We start from the raw sequence: 19,178 nt of genomic DNA on the forward strand, positions 1-19,178 counted from the left end.
ACAAGAATAACAGATGAGCATCTTCAGTGTTTGCCCAGCAGCTGACAGACAGGAAGTGTTTAAAAAAAAAAAAAAAAAAACAGCAAACCAGCAGAAATAAATCAGCATGCATTGCCCGTGGGAGCCCCTGAGGACCTTCCTTCACCGTCGTTTATTCATTTAACAAATTTTTATTGATATCATTCATTTGCGGGCTTTATCCAAAGGGATCTGCTGCTCTCTTGAATTAAAATGTAATAAAGTGGTGTGTGTAATCCCAGAACCCAGGGGATAGAAACAGAAGGATCAGGAGTTCAAAGCCAAGCTTAGCTAGAGAAAAACCTGTCTCTAAATCAATAGATAGGTAAGTAGGTAGGCAGGTAGGTAGATAGAAAGAGGTTGGGGAAAAGGCCCCATGTACTGGTGAATGCCTTTAATCTCACCACTTGGGGAGCAGAGGCAGGCAGATCTGATCTCTGAGTTCAAGGCCAGCCTGCCCTACATATAGTAAGTTTCAGCCAAGACTACACAGTGAGGGGGTTGGGATTTGGCTCAGTGGTGAGCGCTTGCCTAGGAAGTGCAAGGCCCTGGGTTCGGTCCCCAGCTCGAAAAAAAAAAAAAAAAAAAAAAAAAAAAAAAAAGACTACACAGTGAGATCATATCTAATAAAATAAAATAAAATAAAGACTAGGAGCTGAGACTTTCTGAATGGTGCCTAACATTTTTCAACAATGTTTATTAGCTTTCACTAGCTGTGGAGAAGAGCAGCTGTGAACACCCCAGGCAGTCTCTCTCCTCCTGGGGCTCTAGAAGGGCTGACAGCCAAAGACAAAGCTGGCTTCTAATGGAATGAAAGTCTCCTGAAACTCACCTTTGGGGGTGTGGGGGGATGGGGGAGCCATTTTTAGAGTAGTTTTCTTTTTGTTTGTTTGTTTTTTGTTTTTGCACTTGCAGTTGCAGGCCTGTATTAATCGTTTTTTTAAAAATAATGCCAGGGCTGGGGAGAGGGTTCAATTGGTAAAGTGCCCGCCACACAAGCATGAGTTCTAATCCTCCTACCCACATAAAAGCCTGGCATTGAGGGCATTCCCAACTCAGAGCTGGAGAAGCTGAGGAAGGAGGATCCCAGGAGCTCATGGGCTAGTCCGTCTAGCCCAAAGGATGAACTCCAGGTTCCACAGGAGATGCCGTTTCAAGAAATACGATGAGGCTGGGCAGGGTGGCACATGCCTTTAATTGCAGCACTCTGGAGGCAGAGGCGCAGATCTCTATGAGTTCAAGGCCAGTCTGATGTACGAAGTGATTCAGGACAGCCATGGCTACGCAGAGAAACCCTGTCTCGAAAACCAACGAAGACACAGAAAAATAAGATGGGTAGCAGAACCGTGCAGTGGATAATCCTGCCCTCATGACCTGATCACATTTCCAGGACTTGTGCTCTGGCACAGGTCCCATCCCTAAACATAAATAAATAAGTGTAATTTAAAAAAGAAAAGAAAAGGCAAGGCAGAGAGCAAGGAAGACGACTGACGTTGACCCTTGGCCTTCATAAACGCAGGTGTCCATATACCCAGGTGAATGTGTACTCACCGATCACACATAGAAAGACAGACAGACAGAAAGAGAAAGGAAGCCAATGCCATCAAGAGTTAGCTGCACCCAGGAGACCTGCTGAAAGAAGATTGGCAATGCCAACTGCTCACAAGGGTGTTGGCAAAGGGAAAACAGTCAGGCACTGCTGAGCCTGGGAAAGGGCAGTCACTTCAGACAGCTGTTTGGCAGCTCTTGACAAAACCACACACAATTACCCCATGACCCAGCCTTTCTGCTTTTGTGCAAGAGAAATAAAAAGCAACTTTTAAATAAGATTTAGCTTTACCACTTTTAAATACGCATCTATCTATCTTGTTTGTCTGTTTGCCTGTCTGTGGGTTTGTGCATGTGAGCGCTGCTGCCCCTGGAGCCGGAGTTACAGGGAGTTGTGAGCTGACTGAGTGGGTGCTGGGAACCAAACATGAGCTTTCTGCAAGTGGACTACATTCTCTCTCTCTCTTTCTCTCTCTCAAGAATTATTTGTTTATTTATTTACTTTATGTATATGTATACACTGTAGCTGTCTTCAGACACACCAGAAGAGGGCATCGGATCTCTTTACAGATGGTTGCGAGCCACCATGTGGTTGCTGGGAATTGAACTCAGGTCCTCTGGAAGAGCAGTTGGTGCTCTTAACCGCTGAGCCATCTCTCCAGTCTGGACTACATTCTCTTAATCTACAAGCCATCTCTCCAGGCCTATTTAAGACAAACAACAAACAAAACAAAACTTTGCGTGTGTGTGTGTGTGTGTGTGTGTGTGTGTGTGTGTGTGTATGTGTCCACGTGAGAAAAATGCCACAGGGATTTGTTGAAGGACAAAGAAGGGGTGTTGTATCTCTCAGAACTGGAGTTACAGATGCTTGTCAGCTGGCTCTGGAAGGGCACCAAGAACACTTAGCCCTGGAGCCATCTCTCCAGCTTTCCCACCCCAATCTCCTCTTTCCTTCTTTGAGTAATCCTTCTATGTAGACTAGACTGTTCTTACACTGAAAATCTTCTTACTTTGGCTTCAGGAGTGATGGGGTTCCATGCAGACACTACCATGCCAACTTAAAACATCTGCCTTTCCATTTATATTAAGATACAACTTGGGGCTGGAGAGATGGCTCAGTGGTTAAGAGCACTGACTGCTCTTCCAGAGGTCCTGAGTTCAATTCCCAGAGCCACATGGTGGCTCACAATCATCTGTAATGGGATCTGATGCCCTCTTCTGGTGTGTCTGAAGACAGCGACAGTGTACTCACATACATGAAATAAATACATCTTAAAAAAAAAAAAGATACAACTCGAAGTGGGACTGTGGTGGTCTCCATCTTTAATCCCAGTGCTCAGCATTCAGGAGGCAGAGGCAGGTGGATCTTCGTGAGTTTGAGGCCAGGTTGGTCTACATATACATTGAGTTCTAGGACAGCCAGGGCTACACAAAGAAACTCTTTTTTGAAAAAAAACAACAAAAACAAAAAACCTTGCTGGTTATGGTGATACACATTTTTAATTCCAGCATTCTGAGGCAGGCTCTACAAGTTTGAGGCCACTTTGAACTACATACATAGTGAGTTCCAGGACGGCTAGGGTAATGTAGAGAGACTCTGTCTCAAAAATGTAACAATAAAATAAAATAAAATCAAGACGGGCTGGAGAGATGGCTCAGCAGTTAAGAGCACTGACTGCTCTTCCAGAGGTCCTGAGTTCAATTCCCAGCAACCCCATGGTGGCTCACAACCATCTGTAATGAGGTCTGATGCCCTCTTCTGGTGTGTCTGAAGACAGCTACAGTGTACTCATATATAATAAATAAATACATTAAAAAAAAAAAAATCAAGACAACTTATCCTATGGTGACATATTGGAGGAGTAGCAGGGGATGGAGGTGCAGAGTCACTGAAAAGAGATCTCAAGGTTTCATTTTATTTATGTGGATGGGTGTTTATGTGTGTGTACAACATACATGGAGTGCCCTAGAAGACCAGAAAAGTGCATCCGATCCCCTGGAAGTGGAACTAAAGACACATCATGTGTGCAGCTGAGATTCAAACCTCAGTCATCTATCCAGCCCCAAGTAATTTATTTACTTTAATTTTTGGATATTTTCCTGTATTTTTTTTATAAGGACACGAATTATAGGAAGTTTCACTTGTAAAGAATTCATAAGACTCATGATATACGTGTGTACTGAGATACCACTGCACCCTACAAACAGGCATGTGCAATGCATTAATTACACTTTTAAAACAGGAGTGAGGGCTGGAGACATGGCTGAACAATTAAGAAAACTTATTGCTTTTGCAGAAGACCAGGGTTTGGTTCTCAGCATCCACAAGGGTCTGTTACTTGTTTTAGGGTATCTGACACCTCTTCTGGCTTCCTACCTACCCTTGATAAAGAATGCACAAAGTGAAGAAAAATGGGGCTAGGATGTACCTCAGCGATGTGAGTCCATTCATAAGTCCCTGGGTATGAACCCCAACACCTCAGACATTAGAAATAAAAATAAGAGAAACCAAGTTACAAAGTGCCCGGGAGGGGAAAACTCGCATAATCATGTTCTGAGCCTGTAACATGAGTACTGGGAACCGAACCAGGCTTCTTTGCCAGAGCACCAAGTGCTTTTAATCGCAGAGCATTTTTTTCCAGTCCAATTATGGCTCGATTGTTAAAACAGTAATTGGAAAAATCCGGTAAGGGATTATTTCAGAAGCGAATTTAGGGTAACTGAGTAAGGGTGTGGATGTGTCTGAGAAATCAAGGACAGGGGGTGAGACAAAGACAGGACATAAACTGTGGGATGAGAGAAGAGGTGCAATGAGGGACATGTGGGGGCGTAGGGCAGGAGTTCGCTTTTTCCACAGAGATCTTGCGAAGGTCGAAGCCGGCAGCCAGCACATTGGGTTCCGGGACAAGGTTCTCTGCCCCCACCTGCAGCTGGAAGCAAGTGGCTCAGGCCAGGGGTCACAAGGCGATCAGTTTCCATGCTGCATAATCCGGACTCCACAGGTAGGAGGGCTGGGCAAAAGAATGTTGCAGGGAACAAAGGAAGTGTTGGCCCAGCGCCCGCGCACACCTTTTACCCGGAGCGCACCCGGGCGTCCAGCGAGAACTGGACTTCAAACCGGCCAAGCTGAGAATTCCGCATTTCCCTGCAAAGGCGCGGCTCCCAGCGGGAACAAAGAAGAAGCGCAGTGGGACCTAGGCGGGGCCGAGCCAGGGGCGGAGCAGGAGCCTCACAGAGGGCGGGGCCATAAGAGGGGGTCGTGGGCGGGCCAAAGGGGAGGGACCTAATAAACTAGCGAGTGCATTGGATAGCCGGGCCTTATTGGGGGCGTGGCTGTACACAGACGGGCGGGGCCTCGCCATGGGCGGAGCCAAGATAGATGAAACAGGTTTGATTGCTGAACAGTCTTGGAGACCAGGGCCAGAAATTGTCTGTGTCCTCCATTCTTGGAGCGGACCAAGGGTAGGGACCTACGAGAGATCGAGAGAGGCTTTTGGAGGATGGTGCTCTGTCTTCGGAGGCACAGGTGGGCGGGAGGCTAGATCTCTGCACTAAGGAGGCACGGACTCGGAGAGAAGAAAATTGGCCTGATGGGCGAGACTGAGGCTGGGAGCGATAAGACCCAGAGGTTCAAAGTTCCCGGCGACTCTGTGTGGGGGAAGGGCAGGAGGGAGGCCAGAGCAAGCAGACTGCCTGGAAGAATCTGGACGCAAGCTCCTGCCCTGCAGGCCGCACTAAGGTCTTGAGTGTCCAAAGTCTCCTGGAGAGTGTTTTCTTTTATAAGAGTTGCCGAGGTCATGGTGAATCTTCACAGCAATGAAACCTTAACCAAGACTCTTTGTGAAGCAACTACTATATATACTTCCCCTCGTGTAGAAAGGAAAAGAAACAGAGGCATAATAAGTCCTCGAGTGTTCAAGGTCCCATGTAGAATCATATACTTTAAAATGTATTTTATATCCCCACTCAGTGTGACTTCTTGCACTACTGTGGCTCGTTTTATGTAAAATCAGTTAACTCTAAAAAGAATGTGCCTATGTACTAAAGTCTACACACTGGCTATCTCTGTAGAGGTGACGTTTTGTTTTAGATGTTTTGCTGAATAATCTGTAATATCTTTTTTGAGCTATGAAAAGGAAGTATTAATAAAAAATTTATGCAAAGTGAAAAAAAATAAAAAATAAATAAAAAAAATGTATTTTATTCTTTTTAACTTTTTTTTTTTTTTTTTTTGGTTTTTTTGAACTGGGGACCGAACAGGGCCTTGCGCTTCCTAGGTAAGCTCTACCACTGAGCTAAATCCCCAGCCCTCTTTTTAACTTTTAATTACGTTTCTCTTTGTGGCCTTATGCAAGTGAATTCAGGTATCCATAGAGGTCAGAGGGATTGGGTCTTCTGGAGCTGAAGTTACAGGCAGCTGTAGTAGTGAGTTGCCCGATGTGGTGCTGGGAACTAAAATCGGGTTCTCTGCAAGAGCAGCTAGGGTTCTCAACCCAGGAGCTATCTCTCCAGCCCCCAAACTACGAGCATACGAAAATATAGCAGGAATTATCCTCCCAAGAACTTAACCACCCACATCATTATTTCTGGGTTTCCTTTCCTTTCTGTCCGAGGGGAAGTATACACAGCAGTTGCTTCACGTAGAGTTTTGGCTAAGGTTTCTTTGCTGTGAAGATTCACCAGGACCATGGCAACTCTTATAAAAGAAAACATTTAATTGGGGCTGGCTTACAGTTTCAAAGGTTTTGTCCATTATTGTCATGGTGGGAAGCATAGCAGTGTGCAGGCAGACATGGTGCTGGAGGAGCCAAGTTCTACATCTTGGTTAGCAAGCAGCAGGAGACTGTGTGCCACACTGGCATACACTGAGCATACATGACCTCCTCCACAGTGACACGCATCTTCTAACAAAGCCACACTTCCTATCAGTGCCACTCCCTATGGCTGAGTACTCAAACATATCAATACCCACCAATCTATGAAGGCCATTCCTACTCAAACCACCATGCGAGATCAGTGTGAAGACAGGGCATCAGAGAATACCTGATAACTTTTCCCCCTAGAAACAGGATTCTTCTGTAGCAGCCCTGGCTGTCCTGAAACTTGCTTTGTAGTTAAGGCTGGCCTCATATTCACAGACATCTGCCTGCCTCTGCCTCCTGAGTGCTGGGATTAAAGGTGTGTGCTACCTTGCCTAACAAGGTATTCTTTTCTTTCTTTCCTTTTGAATTTATTTATTTATTTATTTATTTATTTATTTATTTATTTATTTATTTATTTTTCGGAGTTGGGGACCGAACCCAGGGCCTTGCGCTCGCTAGGCAAGAGCTCTACCGCTGAGCTAAATCCCCAAGCCCTTGAATTTATTTTTATTTTTATGAGTGTTATGCTTGCATGTATGCCTGTGTACCACTTCCATGCCTGGTGCTGGTAGAAATCAGAGAAGGGGATTGGATTTCCTGGAACTGAAGTTACAGATGGCTGTGAGCCAACGTGTGGGTGCTGAGAATCATATTTGGAGCCTCTGCAAGCGTAGCAAGTTCTTTTTTGTTGTTGTTGTTGTTGTTGTTGTTGTTGTTGTTGTTCAACAACACCATCTTTATAGCAAGTTCTTGTAACTTGGATTACCTCTTTAACCCCAAAGGATGCCATCAGTTGAACCACGTTGCTGTTCATCACTTAAGAAAGTCAGGACAGGCACTCAAACAGGGCAGGATCCTGGAGGCAGGAGCTGATGCAGAAGGCTGTGAAGGATGCTGCATACTGGCTTGCTCATCTTGCTTTCTTATAGAACCCAGGACTATCAGCCTAGGGGTAGCCCCACCCACAAAATGGGCTGGGCCCTCACCACGAATTGATCTCATGGGATCATTTCCTCAATGTCTAGTCTCTGGTGACTCTAGCTTGTGTTAAGTGGACACACAAAACCAGTCAGTACAGTGGCTCAGTGGTAAAGAGCAGTGGCTGCTTTTCCAGAGGACGGGAGTTTGATTTCCAACATCCATATGCTGGCTCACAAACATTTGTAACTCCAGTTCCAAGAGATCTGACTCCCTCTTCTGGCTGTCACAGGTACTACGCACATATGTACACAAACACACATAAAATTATGTTTTACTTTTTAATTTATTTGTTCAAAGTCTCCCTGTAATGACTTGACTCACTTGATTCTGTGTTGACTGGGAGTGACATTAGCGATGCCCATAGATAATTTGTGTCATAACTGGGGAGGCACATCTTGTGAGTGGCACCCAGGGATGATTCTAAGTATCCTTGGTGAACAGATCAGCTGATCACAACTAATGGTGACCCAGCATGTCAGTGCCGAGTCTGCAAAACTCTGATCAGGAGAAATCTATGCCTTTTCCTGTGGTTTGCCCAAGAGGTCCCTCTGAAGCTATGCATGCTAAAGGTAATGCTGGGGCCAGCTGCTGCTGATAGGGTGAGGACTATGCTGCCTCTTCAGAGCTCTTCAGTAGGATGGCATGAGTGTTGAACATGTCCTTGTTGGAGATACAGACTATTTATCTATGTTCCAATTACCCCCTGCTTTACTCTGCGGCTGGCTTTTCCAGAGCCAGGTTAACTGTAACTACAGCCTCTCCATTTTTGCTTAGAGGACACACAAAGACTTCAGTACACATCTCCAGGATGAACCTGGGAGACTGGTTACAGCAATCCCTCCAGCAGTTTCTTCCCTAAGCATTTATTAAGGGATGCCATGTCACCCCAATCTCCATCCATGAACCACATTCACCAGGAAGAATATACTCCAGGTTCTCTCTCTCTCTCTCTCTCTCTCTCTCTCTCTCTCTCTCTCTCTCCCCCTTCCTTCCTTTTTTTTTTTTTTTTTTTGAGGCGGGGTCTTATGTAGCCCAGGCTAGTCTCTAACTATATATTTTTTAATTTTTTTTCGGGGCTGAGGACCGAACCCAGGGCCTTGCGCTTGCTAGGCAAGCACTCTACCACTGAGCTAAATCCCCAACCCCCTAACTATATATCTTGAACCTCTGATCTTCTTGGCTTTACCTCAGGGATGGTGGCATGTAATTACAGCATTCACCACCACTGTGCCCAGTCTTAAGCTTTCTCTTTCTTTCTTTTTTTTTTTTAAGATTTATTTATTTTATGTATATGTGTACATTGTGGCTGTCTTCAGACACACCAGAAGAGGGCATCGGATCTCTTTATAGATTGGATCCCATTACAGATGGTCGTGAGCCACCATGTGGTTGCTGGGAATTGAACTCTGGCCCTTAGGAAGAACACTCAGTGCTCCTAACCACTGAGCCATCTCTCCAGCCCCCGAGCTTTCAAATCTTTTTTTTTTTTTTTAAGATTTATTCATTTATTATATGTAAGTACACTGTAGCTGTCTTCAGGCACACCAGAAGAGGGCATCGGATCTCATTACAGATGGTTGTGAGCCACCATGTGGTTGCTGGGAATTGAACTCAGGACCTTTGGAAGAGCACAGTGCTCTTAACCACTAAGCCATCTCTCCAGCCCCTGAGCTTTCAAATCTTGAGGTCATAGGGGGAGAGAGAGTGGACACAGGTTAGAGGAGAGGCTGAGCGTCTGCTGCTTGTGCCACAGTGCACATGTGGAGGTCAGAGGATGAACTTGAAGTTAGTTCTCCCTTCCATCCTGTCACATTGTCAGGTTTAGCAGCAGCCATCTTTATCCACTGAGTTATCTCATCAGCTACCCCCCCCACTCCTTTAGAGACAGGGTCTCATGTGGCCCAGGCTGGCCTTGAACTTTGTTCTTCTGTCTCTGCCTCCTGAGTGCTGGGATAACAGGCAGATGCTAAGTGTGCCTGACACACAGATTTTACAGTACTTGCAATCAAATCCAGGACCTGGTGCATGGGAGGCAAGCACTTTAATTGAGCCACGCTCCAGGAGCTGTACCTGGGCTACTGGAATATGCAGAGGCTTCAGAGTGACAGCCTGGGATGGACATCGATGACACTGCACTGCATTTCCTTAGCAGGTCAGCTCCGTCCTTGCACTGGGGACCTAGACCTGCCTGCTTGTCATGCTGGCCACCACTGTGCTGGTGGCTCTCCCGTTTATGCATAAGGAGCTGCCATCACATATAAACATCTCCAGCACAGATTAGCTTCCTACAGACATAACACTGCTCCACACTTCCAACTCACTTGGGAAGCCCTGCTGGATCTCTAAGGGGCCGTGCCGTCTGTGAGCAGAATTCTTCCATGGTATCCCATTGCCCTCCCTGGTTCTATCTGACACTTGGGGCAGTATGACCTAGGAAGCAGAGTGCCCCTCCCTACTCAATCCCTGGAACCCAGGCATGGACCACTCTGACGCATCAGATGTGATGAGTGAGCTTAAGGTGGGAAGCTGTCCTGATGACCTGAGTGCACCGGTCTAATGACATGGCACCCCAGAAACAGAAAACATTGTTTTGGGAGCATATGGTTCCTTAACTTCCCTTTTTCTTTTTTTCTTCTTTTTTTTCGGAGCTGGGGACCGAACCCAGGGCCTTGCGCTTGCTAGGCAAGCGCTCTACCACTGAGCTAAATCCCCAACCCCCCTTTTTTCTTTTTTTAAAAAGATTTATTTATTTTATTTATATGAGTACACTGTCTTCAGACACACCAGAAGAGGGCATCGGTTCCCATTACAGATGGTTGTGAGCCACCATGTGGTTTCTGAGAATTGAACTCAGGACCTCTGGAAGAGCAGTCAGTTCTCTCTCTCTCTCTCTCTCTCTCTCTCTCTCTCTTTTTAAGATTTATTTATTTTTATGTATATGAGTACACTGTAACTGTCCTCAGATGCACCAGAAGGCATCAGATCCCATTACTGATGGCTGTGAGCCACCATGTGATTGCTGGGAATTGAACTCAGGACCTTTGAAAGGACAGTCAATGCTCTTAATCACCGAGCCATCTCTCCAGCCCCAACTTTCTTTAACTTAATCATCAATCAATCAATCAATCAATCAATTGGATTCCATGATTCACAGTGGAAATACTGGTTCTTTGAGCTAAGTCACCAGAATGATCCAGAAGGTCAAGGGCAGGAGGGAGGAATCCATGTGGAAAGCACTGTCTGACAGCTTGTGGTTGGAATGAGCACAGCCCCCCCTCCCCCCAGGCTCATCCATTCGAATGTTTGGTTGCCAGTCCGTAGACTATTTGGGAAGGATTGGGAGGTGTGGCCTTGCTGGAGGAGGCATGTCACTGGGGTGGGCTTTGAGGTTTCAGAAGTCCACACCAGGCCCGATCTCACTCTCTTTGCCTGCAACTTACAGATCAGATATAAGTTAGCTACCACTCCAGTGTTACGCCTGCCTGCCTGCCTGTCTGCCGCCATGCTCCCAGCTGTGACGGCCATGATCTCACCCTCTGAATCTGTAAGCAAGCCCCCAGTTAAATGGTTTCTTTTTAATAAGTTCCTGTGGTCATGGTGTCTCTTCACAGCAATAGAACAGTAACTGAGACTCGGATCATTCAAAGCCAGGGACTCAGTGGCTGTACTGGCTGGTTTTGTGTGTCAACTTGACACAAGCTGGAGTCATCACAGAGAAAGGAGCCTCCCTTGAGGAAATGCCTCCGTGAGATCCAGCTGTAAGGCATTTTCTCAATTAGTGATCAAGCGAGGAGGGCATCCCTGGTGGGTTCTATGGAGCAAGCTGAGGGGTTGGGGATTTAGCTCAGTGGTAGAGCTCTTGCCTAGCAAGAAAGGCTGGGTTCTCCCCAGCTCCAAAAAAAAAAAAAAAAAGAAAGAGAGCAAGCTGAGCAAGCCAGTAAGCAGCACCCCTCCATGGCCTCTGCATCAGCTCCTGCTTCCTCACCTGTTTTTGTTCCAGTCCTGACTTCCTTTGGTGGTGAACAGCAATGTGGAAGTGTAAGCTGAATAAACCCTTTCCTCCCCAACTTGCTTCTTGGTCATGATGTTTGTGCAGGAATAGAAACCCTGACTAAGACAGTTGTCAAGAAGAGAGAAGAGCAAAGATACAAGAGACCCAGAAACATCATCAGAGAGAGCAGATAAAACAGAGAGCATTTTGCATCCCTCCCGTCAAACCCCTGCCCCCAAGGTTTCTCTGTGCAGCCCTAGCTGTTCTGGTACTCACTCTGTAGACCAGGCTAGCCTCAAACTTCTATCTGATGTATGATAAAGGCTAGGCTTGGTGGTGCCCACTCACAATCTAACATTGAGAGGCTAAAGCAGGAAGATTACAAATTCAATGACAGACTGGGCTACACAGTGAAACCTAGTTTCAACACACACACACACACACACACACACACACACACACAGAGAGGGGAGTTGGCTCAGTAGCAAAGGCGCCTGAGAACCTGAGTTCGATGCCCAGGACTTAAATGGTAGAAGAAAGCTGATTCCAGCAAATGGTTCTCTGACTCCACGTGTACTCTCTGGCATGCGTGTTCAATCCCTACCCCCACACCACACACAAATAAATACAGTAAAGGAAAAAAAAAGGTGGACAGAGAACACAGACGCCACAAAGTTGTTCTCCAACCTCCAAATAAACTGTGGCATACACGCCCCCCCCCCAGAACAATTATAAATAAGATATTTTTAAAAGGAAGGGCAAGTGCAGTAGCTCACATCTTTAATCCCAGCACTTCAGAATGTTGGGTAAGTAGATTTTTATGAGTTCAAGGCCACAGTTGGGCTATATGGTGAGTTCTAGATCAGTTAGGTCTACATAGCGAGACTCTGTCTCAAACAAACAATAAATGTATGTATATATATTAAAAATGAAATGGCCACTCAGTTTTGCACCCATTTTTTTTTCTATTCTTTTTTTTCGGAGCTGGGGACCGAACCCAGGGCCTTGCGCTTGCTAGGCAAGCGCTCTACCACTGAGCCAAATCCCCAACCCCCCTTTTTCTCTTAGGAGACCTTTCTGATCAAGAGGGCAAGACAGGCACACAGTGAAGAAAACACTTTTTTTTTTTTTTTTTTAAATCAACCAACCTGCATGGATACCTGGGAGGTCTCAGCCCACAAGTTTTTGTTGAGAAGCAAACCCAGATTCCCCCTGTAAAACCCAGCTTATAAAACCAAAAGGCTTCGAAGCATCCGTGGCTAAACCCTTGAGTAGAAAGAGCCCTGCGGGAAGGGATGGGAGAAGTGAGTGTTGCTGGTGGGAAGTGACCCAGTGGCAAGAGGTAGCCTGACTTAAAGGAAACGTATCCCTCTCTGATTAGGCTCACCACCCAGGGACCTGTGGGCGCCAGAGGAACTCCTGGGCGTGGCTATTCTGTGTGGCACACTGGTTGGAGTGGAGTGGGGCTTGCCGCTCTAGCTCAGGAAAGACTGGAGAGCGACGTGTTCACCTCGACGTGTTCATCTTGGGTGCGGTGTGAACTGTCTCCCCTGCACATTCACTTTGGTGCGATGTGAACTGTCTCCCCTGCGCGTTCACCTCAGTGCGGTGTAAACTGTCTCTCCCGCACAAGCTCCCTGCTAGGTCCCTCTGCTTCTTAGCTGCTCTTCCGATTGCTTCCGCTTCACAGATCGGAGGCACCGCTGTCTGTTCTCTCTGTACGTAACTCACCAAGCCCTACCTACTGAGGACATGGGGTTCTCAGGGCCTCTGTGAAGGAAGAAGATGGAGAAAAGCCCTCCTCTCTGCTTGTTCTCAGGAAAGGGTGGGGTTCTAGTCCTCCTGACCGTAGTCATCCACACTCATTCTGCCCCTTCATATTCCCAGGCTTGCTTCTGGATCACCATCCTCTCTCCCTCAGGGACCACGACGGTGAAGTAGGTGGAAGAATGGAGGGTTACTGGGATTGCTTGGGGGGAGTGGATTCTGGGATAGGGACCCCGGCTTAGAGACCTGGTGGACGAGTCGTGGTCCTGCTTTTGTGGAGGACGAGGTTTAGAAGTTTACCAAAGATGAGCAGGCTGAGTCTACAAAGGCTTCCTGTGGGTCAGGCTGAACTCAAGGCTTTAGGCTCTGTTTGCCTGGTTCCCAAGAGAACGAACTGGTATATTGCTTTAAGAGTGGAGCTGGTGTGTTGTGGTGGTGATATGTGAGTGTGCGGGATTGCCCGAGCTAGAAGCGGGGCTTGGAAACCAAATCCAGGGGCCAGATACTGGATTGGAGAGTCTCGAACTAAAACACACAGGATTCAAAGCCTGCCTCTGCTAAAACCTTACTGTGCGGCTTCAAGCAAGTCACCTCACATCTCTGGGCCTTAGTTTCCATATCTGCCCCGTAGCCCAGGGAATTGAAAAGTCAAACCAGAGTGCTAGGAGTATCATCTGCTAAGGGATTATTTTAATTATTTGAGGTGGGGAAACTGAGCCCCGGAGAGAGCAAAGACTCTGCCCGATGTCACACAGGATGCCAGTGATAGAACCTAGGACTCCTGCTTCTAGTTCACAGTATCTTTCCCCAGGGCAGGTGAATGAGAGGTGAGATGGGGTGAGTTCGTCTGTCTTGCTGTTTGGACTGAGGGCAAGATACTAGGTAAGGAGTAGAGCTGAAGAAAGAGGAAGACCCTGGCATGTACCAAGGCTGAGATTAAAAAAAATACAAACCCAGCGATTCCCCCTCCCCCCAACCCCATCCTGCCCCAACCCTGAAGTCCGGCTAGGGTCAGGTCCAAGTTCAAGTCTGAGTGAGTCCGCATTTGCTCCAGGGGCTGCAGATCCAGGAGGCTGTACGAGCTGCAGTTAGCCTAAGCGCCACCAGGGGGCGCGCCTGCTCATCGTGATCCAAGCCTCCGGACAGCGCTGCTTCAGGCTCCAGAGGTCCAGAGAGCTGTACGAGGTGGGTGTGGAACAGAAGCTACCCAGACCTGCAGGAAACAAAAGCAGGTTAGAAGTGTATTTGCAGGTCTGCGAGTAGGTGGGCAGAGAGACCCGGATGCCCACGCCTTCTCCATGCACTTCTTTCCACCAACACCAAGTTACACCCTCCAGTTACACCCAGTTCCCGCCAAGGACCCACGTGTACAGAGGTTGCAGCTGTAAATGCGATGTCTTCTGAGGCGCCTGGTATCCATAGGAGTCAAAGCCACCGATGAAGTCAACTGCGGAAGAGAAGGGGTGAGTACTGAAGGCTGGGTCTTGAAGGTGAAGAACCTCGCGACACAGACCCATTCCTGGGTAGCCCAACCTGAGAAGGGGTGGGTGGGGCCGGGAACAGTCACGCCTAGGACGTGGACCCGAGGGCGGGGCTGTGCACAGGAGTAGGAGAGGGTAAGGTTAAGTGTTGCTCCTGTCCTCCCTCAGCAGGCGAAGAGAGGCAGGCGGTCAGGTGGAAGGAAAGCCCTAAGGCTCTGAACTATAGGGTTAGATCCAGTATGGGGGAAAAAAAGCGGTTCTGGGGCCTTGGGCTGAGTACTTAGCCATGTGGGTCTTAACCATTCATCCCTAGCTTCTCTTCTTCCCTTACAAACCAGCCCCAGGGGAGGCGGCCCTGTCCAAGGTACTGAAAACACCCCCACCCTCACCCCAACCCCCCGGCCATCTCTCTGTGGGGAGACACTTACAGCTGTCCTCCTCTTCCAGGAATACTTTGCTCACATAACAGGCAAACACGAATCCGAACAGCTGAGAGAGGGGATAACAATCAGGAAGGGAAAGAGTTGTCCCTGTCCCCTCTACCCACCGACTCGACTCAAAGCCTTGTCTAAGCAAACATTTACGTTAAATGCCTCTGCTTGAAAAGGCTGTGACAGGGGGTTGGGGATTTGACAACAGGTCACCTCTTTGTCCCCAGCCCGGAAAAAAAAAAAAAAAAAAAAAAAAAAAAAAAAAAGGCTGTGACTGACAAAGCTTTGTCCCCTCAGGCCTGTGTCATGTCACAGGACTGTTAGGTGAAAGGATTATATGATCCTGTCTGTGTAAAGTTCCTAAGACAGGGCTGGCCCTCCCATTAATGGTCTCAAGTAGCCCAGGCTGACCTTGAGCTCTGGATCCTCCTACTTTGACTTGCAAGTGCTGGGGTTACAGGCGTACCACCATGCTTGGCTGTGACCCCTATTTTGAACCGCCTTCTTTGCTTTGCTTTCTTGTTTGATTGTTTCTCTGTGTAGCCCTGGCTGTCCTGGGACTTGCTCTGTAGATCAGGCTGGCCTCGAACTCAGAGACCGGCTTATCTCTGTCTCCTGAGTGCTGGGATAAATGTATTGTGCCACTAATGCCTGGCTGGATCTCCTTTCTTATTCTTTCAGCTCTGTACGGTTGGCACTGTCCTTCCTATGCAAAAAAGTAAGGGAGCTTAAGAAAAACAAATGACTTGTCCAAGGTCCCAGGTGATGTGTTTAAAAAAAGATAAAGAGAGAGGGGGATATGTTTTGCTGAATGTGTGGTGAGGTGTGGGGAAGGGGGTGCCTCAGTGGGCCCATGCTGAGGCGTCCCTTCCCCCTGAGGGGCCAGCCACACAATGGTATAGTACAGAATAGAGTTTATTAGGGCATGGGGGAGGGGAGCTGAAAGGGTAGTAGAGACAGAGAAAGGCAGAGGGGGGGAGGGAGAGAGAGAGAGAAAGAGAGAGAGAGAGGGGGGGAGGTAGAGGAGGCTGGCCATGAGCACATGGAGGGGGAAGGGGAATGGGGGGGAGAGCGGGAGCAGGAATGCATGAGAGAGCAAGAGAGAGAGGAGGGGGGCAAGCAGCTGGCTGTTGCCAGGTAACAGTGAGGTGGAGCTTAGACAGAATGCTAACACCAGGGGTGTCTTAGACTTCTAAGCCCAGCAGGACTTGGCCTGAAGGCTCATCCCATTCATGAAACCTACCCATGCCCTTCTTGGGGGATGGGAGATGGGTGATGGAAGGAGGAGGGAGGCGTCACAGAATGCTGGAGCAAATGGAGGTCGGAATACATAGGTTTATCTTTCTTTTTCTTTTTCTGGACAGGGTTGGGTATGGAACCCACTATGTAATCTAGGCTGATCTCTAATTTGTAAGCCTGACCCTCCTGCCTCTGCCTCCTGCCTGCTGGAATTGTGGGTCTATATATGGCCTGTCATCTCTCCAACGGGGATAAAGAATGGATGGTCTGGAATCTGCATTTCTGGGGACATGGGGTTGGGTGATGAATAGGACTCACAGCTAGGAAGATCTGCAGGGCACTACTGAGGGCTTCAATGTACGGATAATCAAGCAGGCAGCCAGTGACCGAGATGACATGGTGGTCCTCCAGGGCCAGGCGGGAGTTCAGAACAGGAGTCACCAGGCAGCCTGGACCGTTCTCCATCCACCAGGAGCGATGCAGGGATGTGTTGAAGGTCATGATGAAGTCCCGGTCCTGGGGGGCAGAGGGGCCTGGGATACTCAGCGGTGGAGAGGGATAGGAGGACTCCCCAGGTGCCCACTACCATGTGGATTCACATAGTCTGCTCTTCTCCAGGTTGATTTGTAAGGGAAATGACGGCCCCTGCAAGTCTAAACATGGCCAGCAGGTGGCAGCAGACGATCATGTAGACTTCACATTGCTATCAACTGAGCTGGAAAGGGTTCGAGTTGAGCCTATATTGGAGCCTCTGAATTTCAGACTTAAAAGAACACTAATAGAGACAGGATCTAACTCCCCAGGCATAGGTGAACTCCGCAATACAAGCTCCCGTATAACCCAATGGGTTCCCATTGCTCTGCATGTGACTCCTCTCCTCGGTCTGTACTCTCCCTTTTGTTAGATGGAGAAGGAGCTGGGCTAGGTCAGCTGTTCAGACAGTGTGCAGCCCTGTACCCAACAACACCTTCACTCCTTCAGTCAGACTGAGGCTCGCCACACTGACCAGGAACCAAGCACACAGGCCTGTGATCAAGCGTCATCGCCCGAGTAACCACATGGAGTTGCTGTGGTTCATCCTCCAATCCCCACCCCCACCCCACCGGGGCTTCTGTGTTATAGAGCCCTGGTTATGCTGGAACTTGCTCTGTAAAACAGTCTGGCTTTGAGATCTGCCTGCCTCTGCCTCCAAAACGCTGGTCTTAAAGCTTCTACTCTCTGTGTGTGTGTGTGTGTGTGTGTGTGTGTGTGTGTGTGTGTACGTACACTGGGTGGCTTCCTTAATTGCCCTTCCACCTTTTTTTTTTTTTTTTTTTTCCGGAGCTGGGGACCGAACCCAGGGCCTTGTGCTTGCTAGGCAAGCGCTCTACCACTGAGCTAAATCCCCAGCCCCCCACCTTTTTTTTTTTTTTAATTTAATTCTTGTTGTTGTTGTTGATGGTGGTGGTGGCGGCGGTGTGTGTGTGTGCCTGTGTGTACATATGAGCCATAGAACACGTCCAGAGGTCTGAATACGACTTTTGGGAATTAGCTCTGTTTTCTCCTTCCGCCACAGAATCTGGGATTGAGCTTGTGTCATCCGGCTTGCAAAGCAAACACTCACCGAGCTACCTCTGTGGCCCCGCCTTTTTTTTTTTTTTTTTTTTTTTGAGACAGGGTCTCTCAGGGAACCTGGAGTCCACAAGTTTGGTTAGACTGGCTAGTTTGAAAACCTTTAGGAAATCTTTCTCTCCTCCAGCTCCCCTCCCAGTATTGGGATTACAGATTCATGCCACTAGAAAGTGTTATGTGGGTGCCGGGGATCTGAACTCAGGGCTTCATGCTTGCATAGCGGGCACTCTGACCAACTGAACCACCCAGTAGAATGTCTAACATGTCTAACGTGGGTTCCCTCCCTAGCACCATGTGTGTGGTATATAACTGTAATCCCAGCATTTGGGAGGAGCAGGAGTTCAGAAAGTCATCCTCAGCTACATAGTGCTTGAGGCATGCTTGGGTTAAAAGAGATCCTGTCTTTAAAAAAAAAAAAAAAAAAAAAAAGAGGTGGGACTGGAGGGATGGCTCAGTGGTTAATACCACTGGATGCTCTTCCAGAGGACCAGAGTTCTATTTCCAGCACCCACATGGGAGCTCACAACTGTCTGTAACTCCAGTTCCTTGGGTTCATTTGCCCTCTTCTGGTCTCTGCCAGCACTGCACACACATGGTGCAGGGAAATGCATGCAGACCATGCACCCTGTGGTGGTTTGAAGGAGGACGCCCGCACCACCCCTGTAGGCTCAGGTGTTTGAATACTTGGTGCCCGGTTGGTGGGACTGCTTGGGGAGGATGCAAAGGTGTGGCTTCACTCTGTGGTGGTGCACACCTTTAATCCCAGCACTCAAGAGGCAGAGGCAGGTAGATCTCTGAGTTATGTTATAGACCAGCCTGGTCTACTGAGCAAGTTTCAGGATAGCCTGGGTTACACAGAGAACCCCTTTCTAAAAAAAAAAAAAAAAAAAAACCAAACCAACAAAAACAAAGAAAAAAGAAGGTGTGATTTTACTGGAGATGTGTCATGGGGTAGAGGTACAGGCTTTGGGGTTCCAAAAGCCCAGTGATCTCTCTCTTTGCCTTAGGGGTATGGCTCACAATGTGAGCTCTCTCTCAGCTGTTTCGGCTGCCAAGCACTTGTTCCGCCATCATGGACTCTGATCCACTGACGCCCGAGTCGGACGCTTTCTTTTATAAGTTGCCTTGGTTGTAGCATTTTATCACAGCAATAAAAAAATAGCCACCACACGGGCCTACATATAAATAAGTAAAAACACATCTAAAGAAAGAGCAAACTGGGGGTTGGGGATTTGGCTCAGTGGTAGAG

General features: G+C 47.9%; 1 protein-coding gene across 1 annotated transcript in view; it reads right to left on the reverse strand.

Moving 5' to 3' along the window:
* Nucleotides 1-13,829: 13,829 nt before the first annotated feature.
* The window catches only part of Nkain1 (sodium/potassium transporting ATPase interacting 1), a 44,222-nt gene continuing 38,873 nt past the window's right edge, over nucleotides 13,830-19,178 (reverse strand). The window contains exons 4-6 of the mRNA XM_032896991.1: nucleotides 16,637-16,834; nucleotides 15,077-15,137; nucleotides 13,830-14,614 (exon numbers count right to left, since the gene is read on the reverse strand). Coding sequence (XP_032752882.1) covers nucleotides 14,505-14,614; nucleotides 15,077-15,137; nucleotides 16,637-16,834 — 369 coding nt within the window. The 3' untranslated portion in view covers nucleotides 13,830-14,504. The remainder of the gene's footprint in view (nucleotides 14,615-15,076; nucleotides 15,138-16,636; nucleotides 16,835-19,178) is intronic.

The sequence above is a fragment of the Rattus rattus genome, chromosome 1 (genome assembly GCF_011064425.1).
Source record: "Rattus rattus isolate New Zealand chromosome 1, Rrattus_CSIRO_v1, whole genome shotgun sequence".
In the NCBI taxonomy this organism is placed as follows: Eukaryota; Metazoa; Chordata; class Mammalia; order Rodentia; family Muridae; genus Rattus; species Rattus rattus.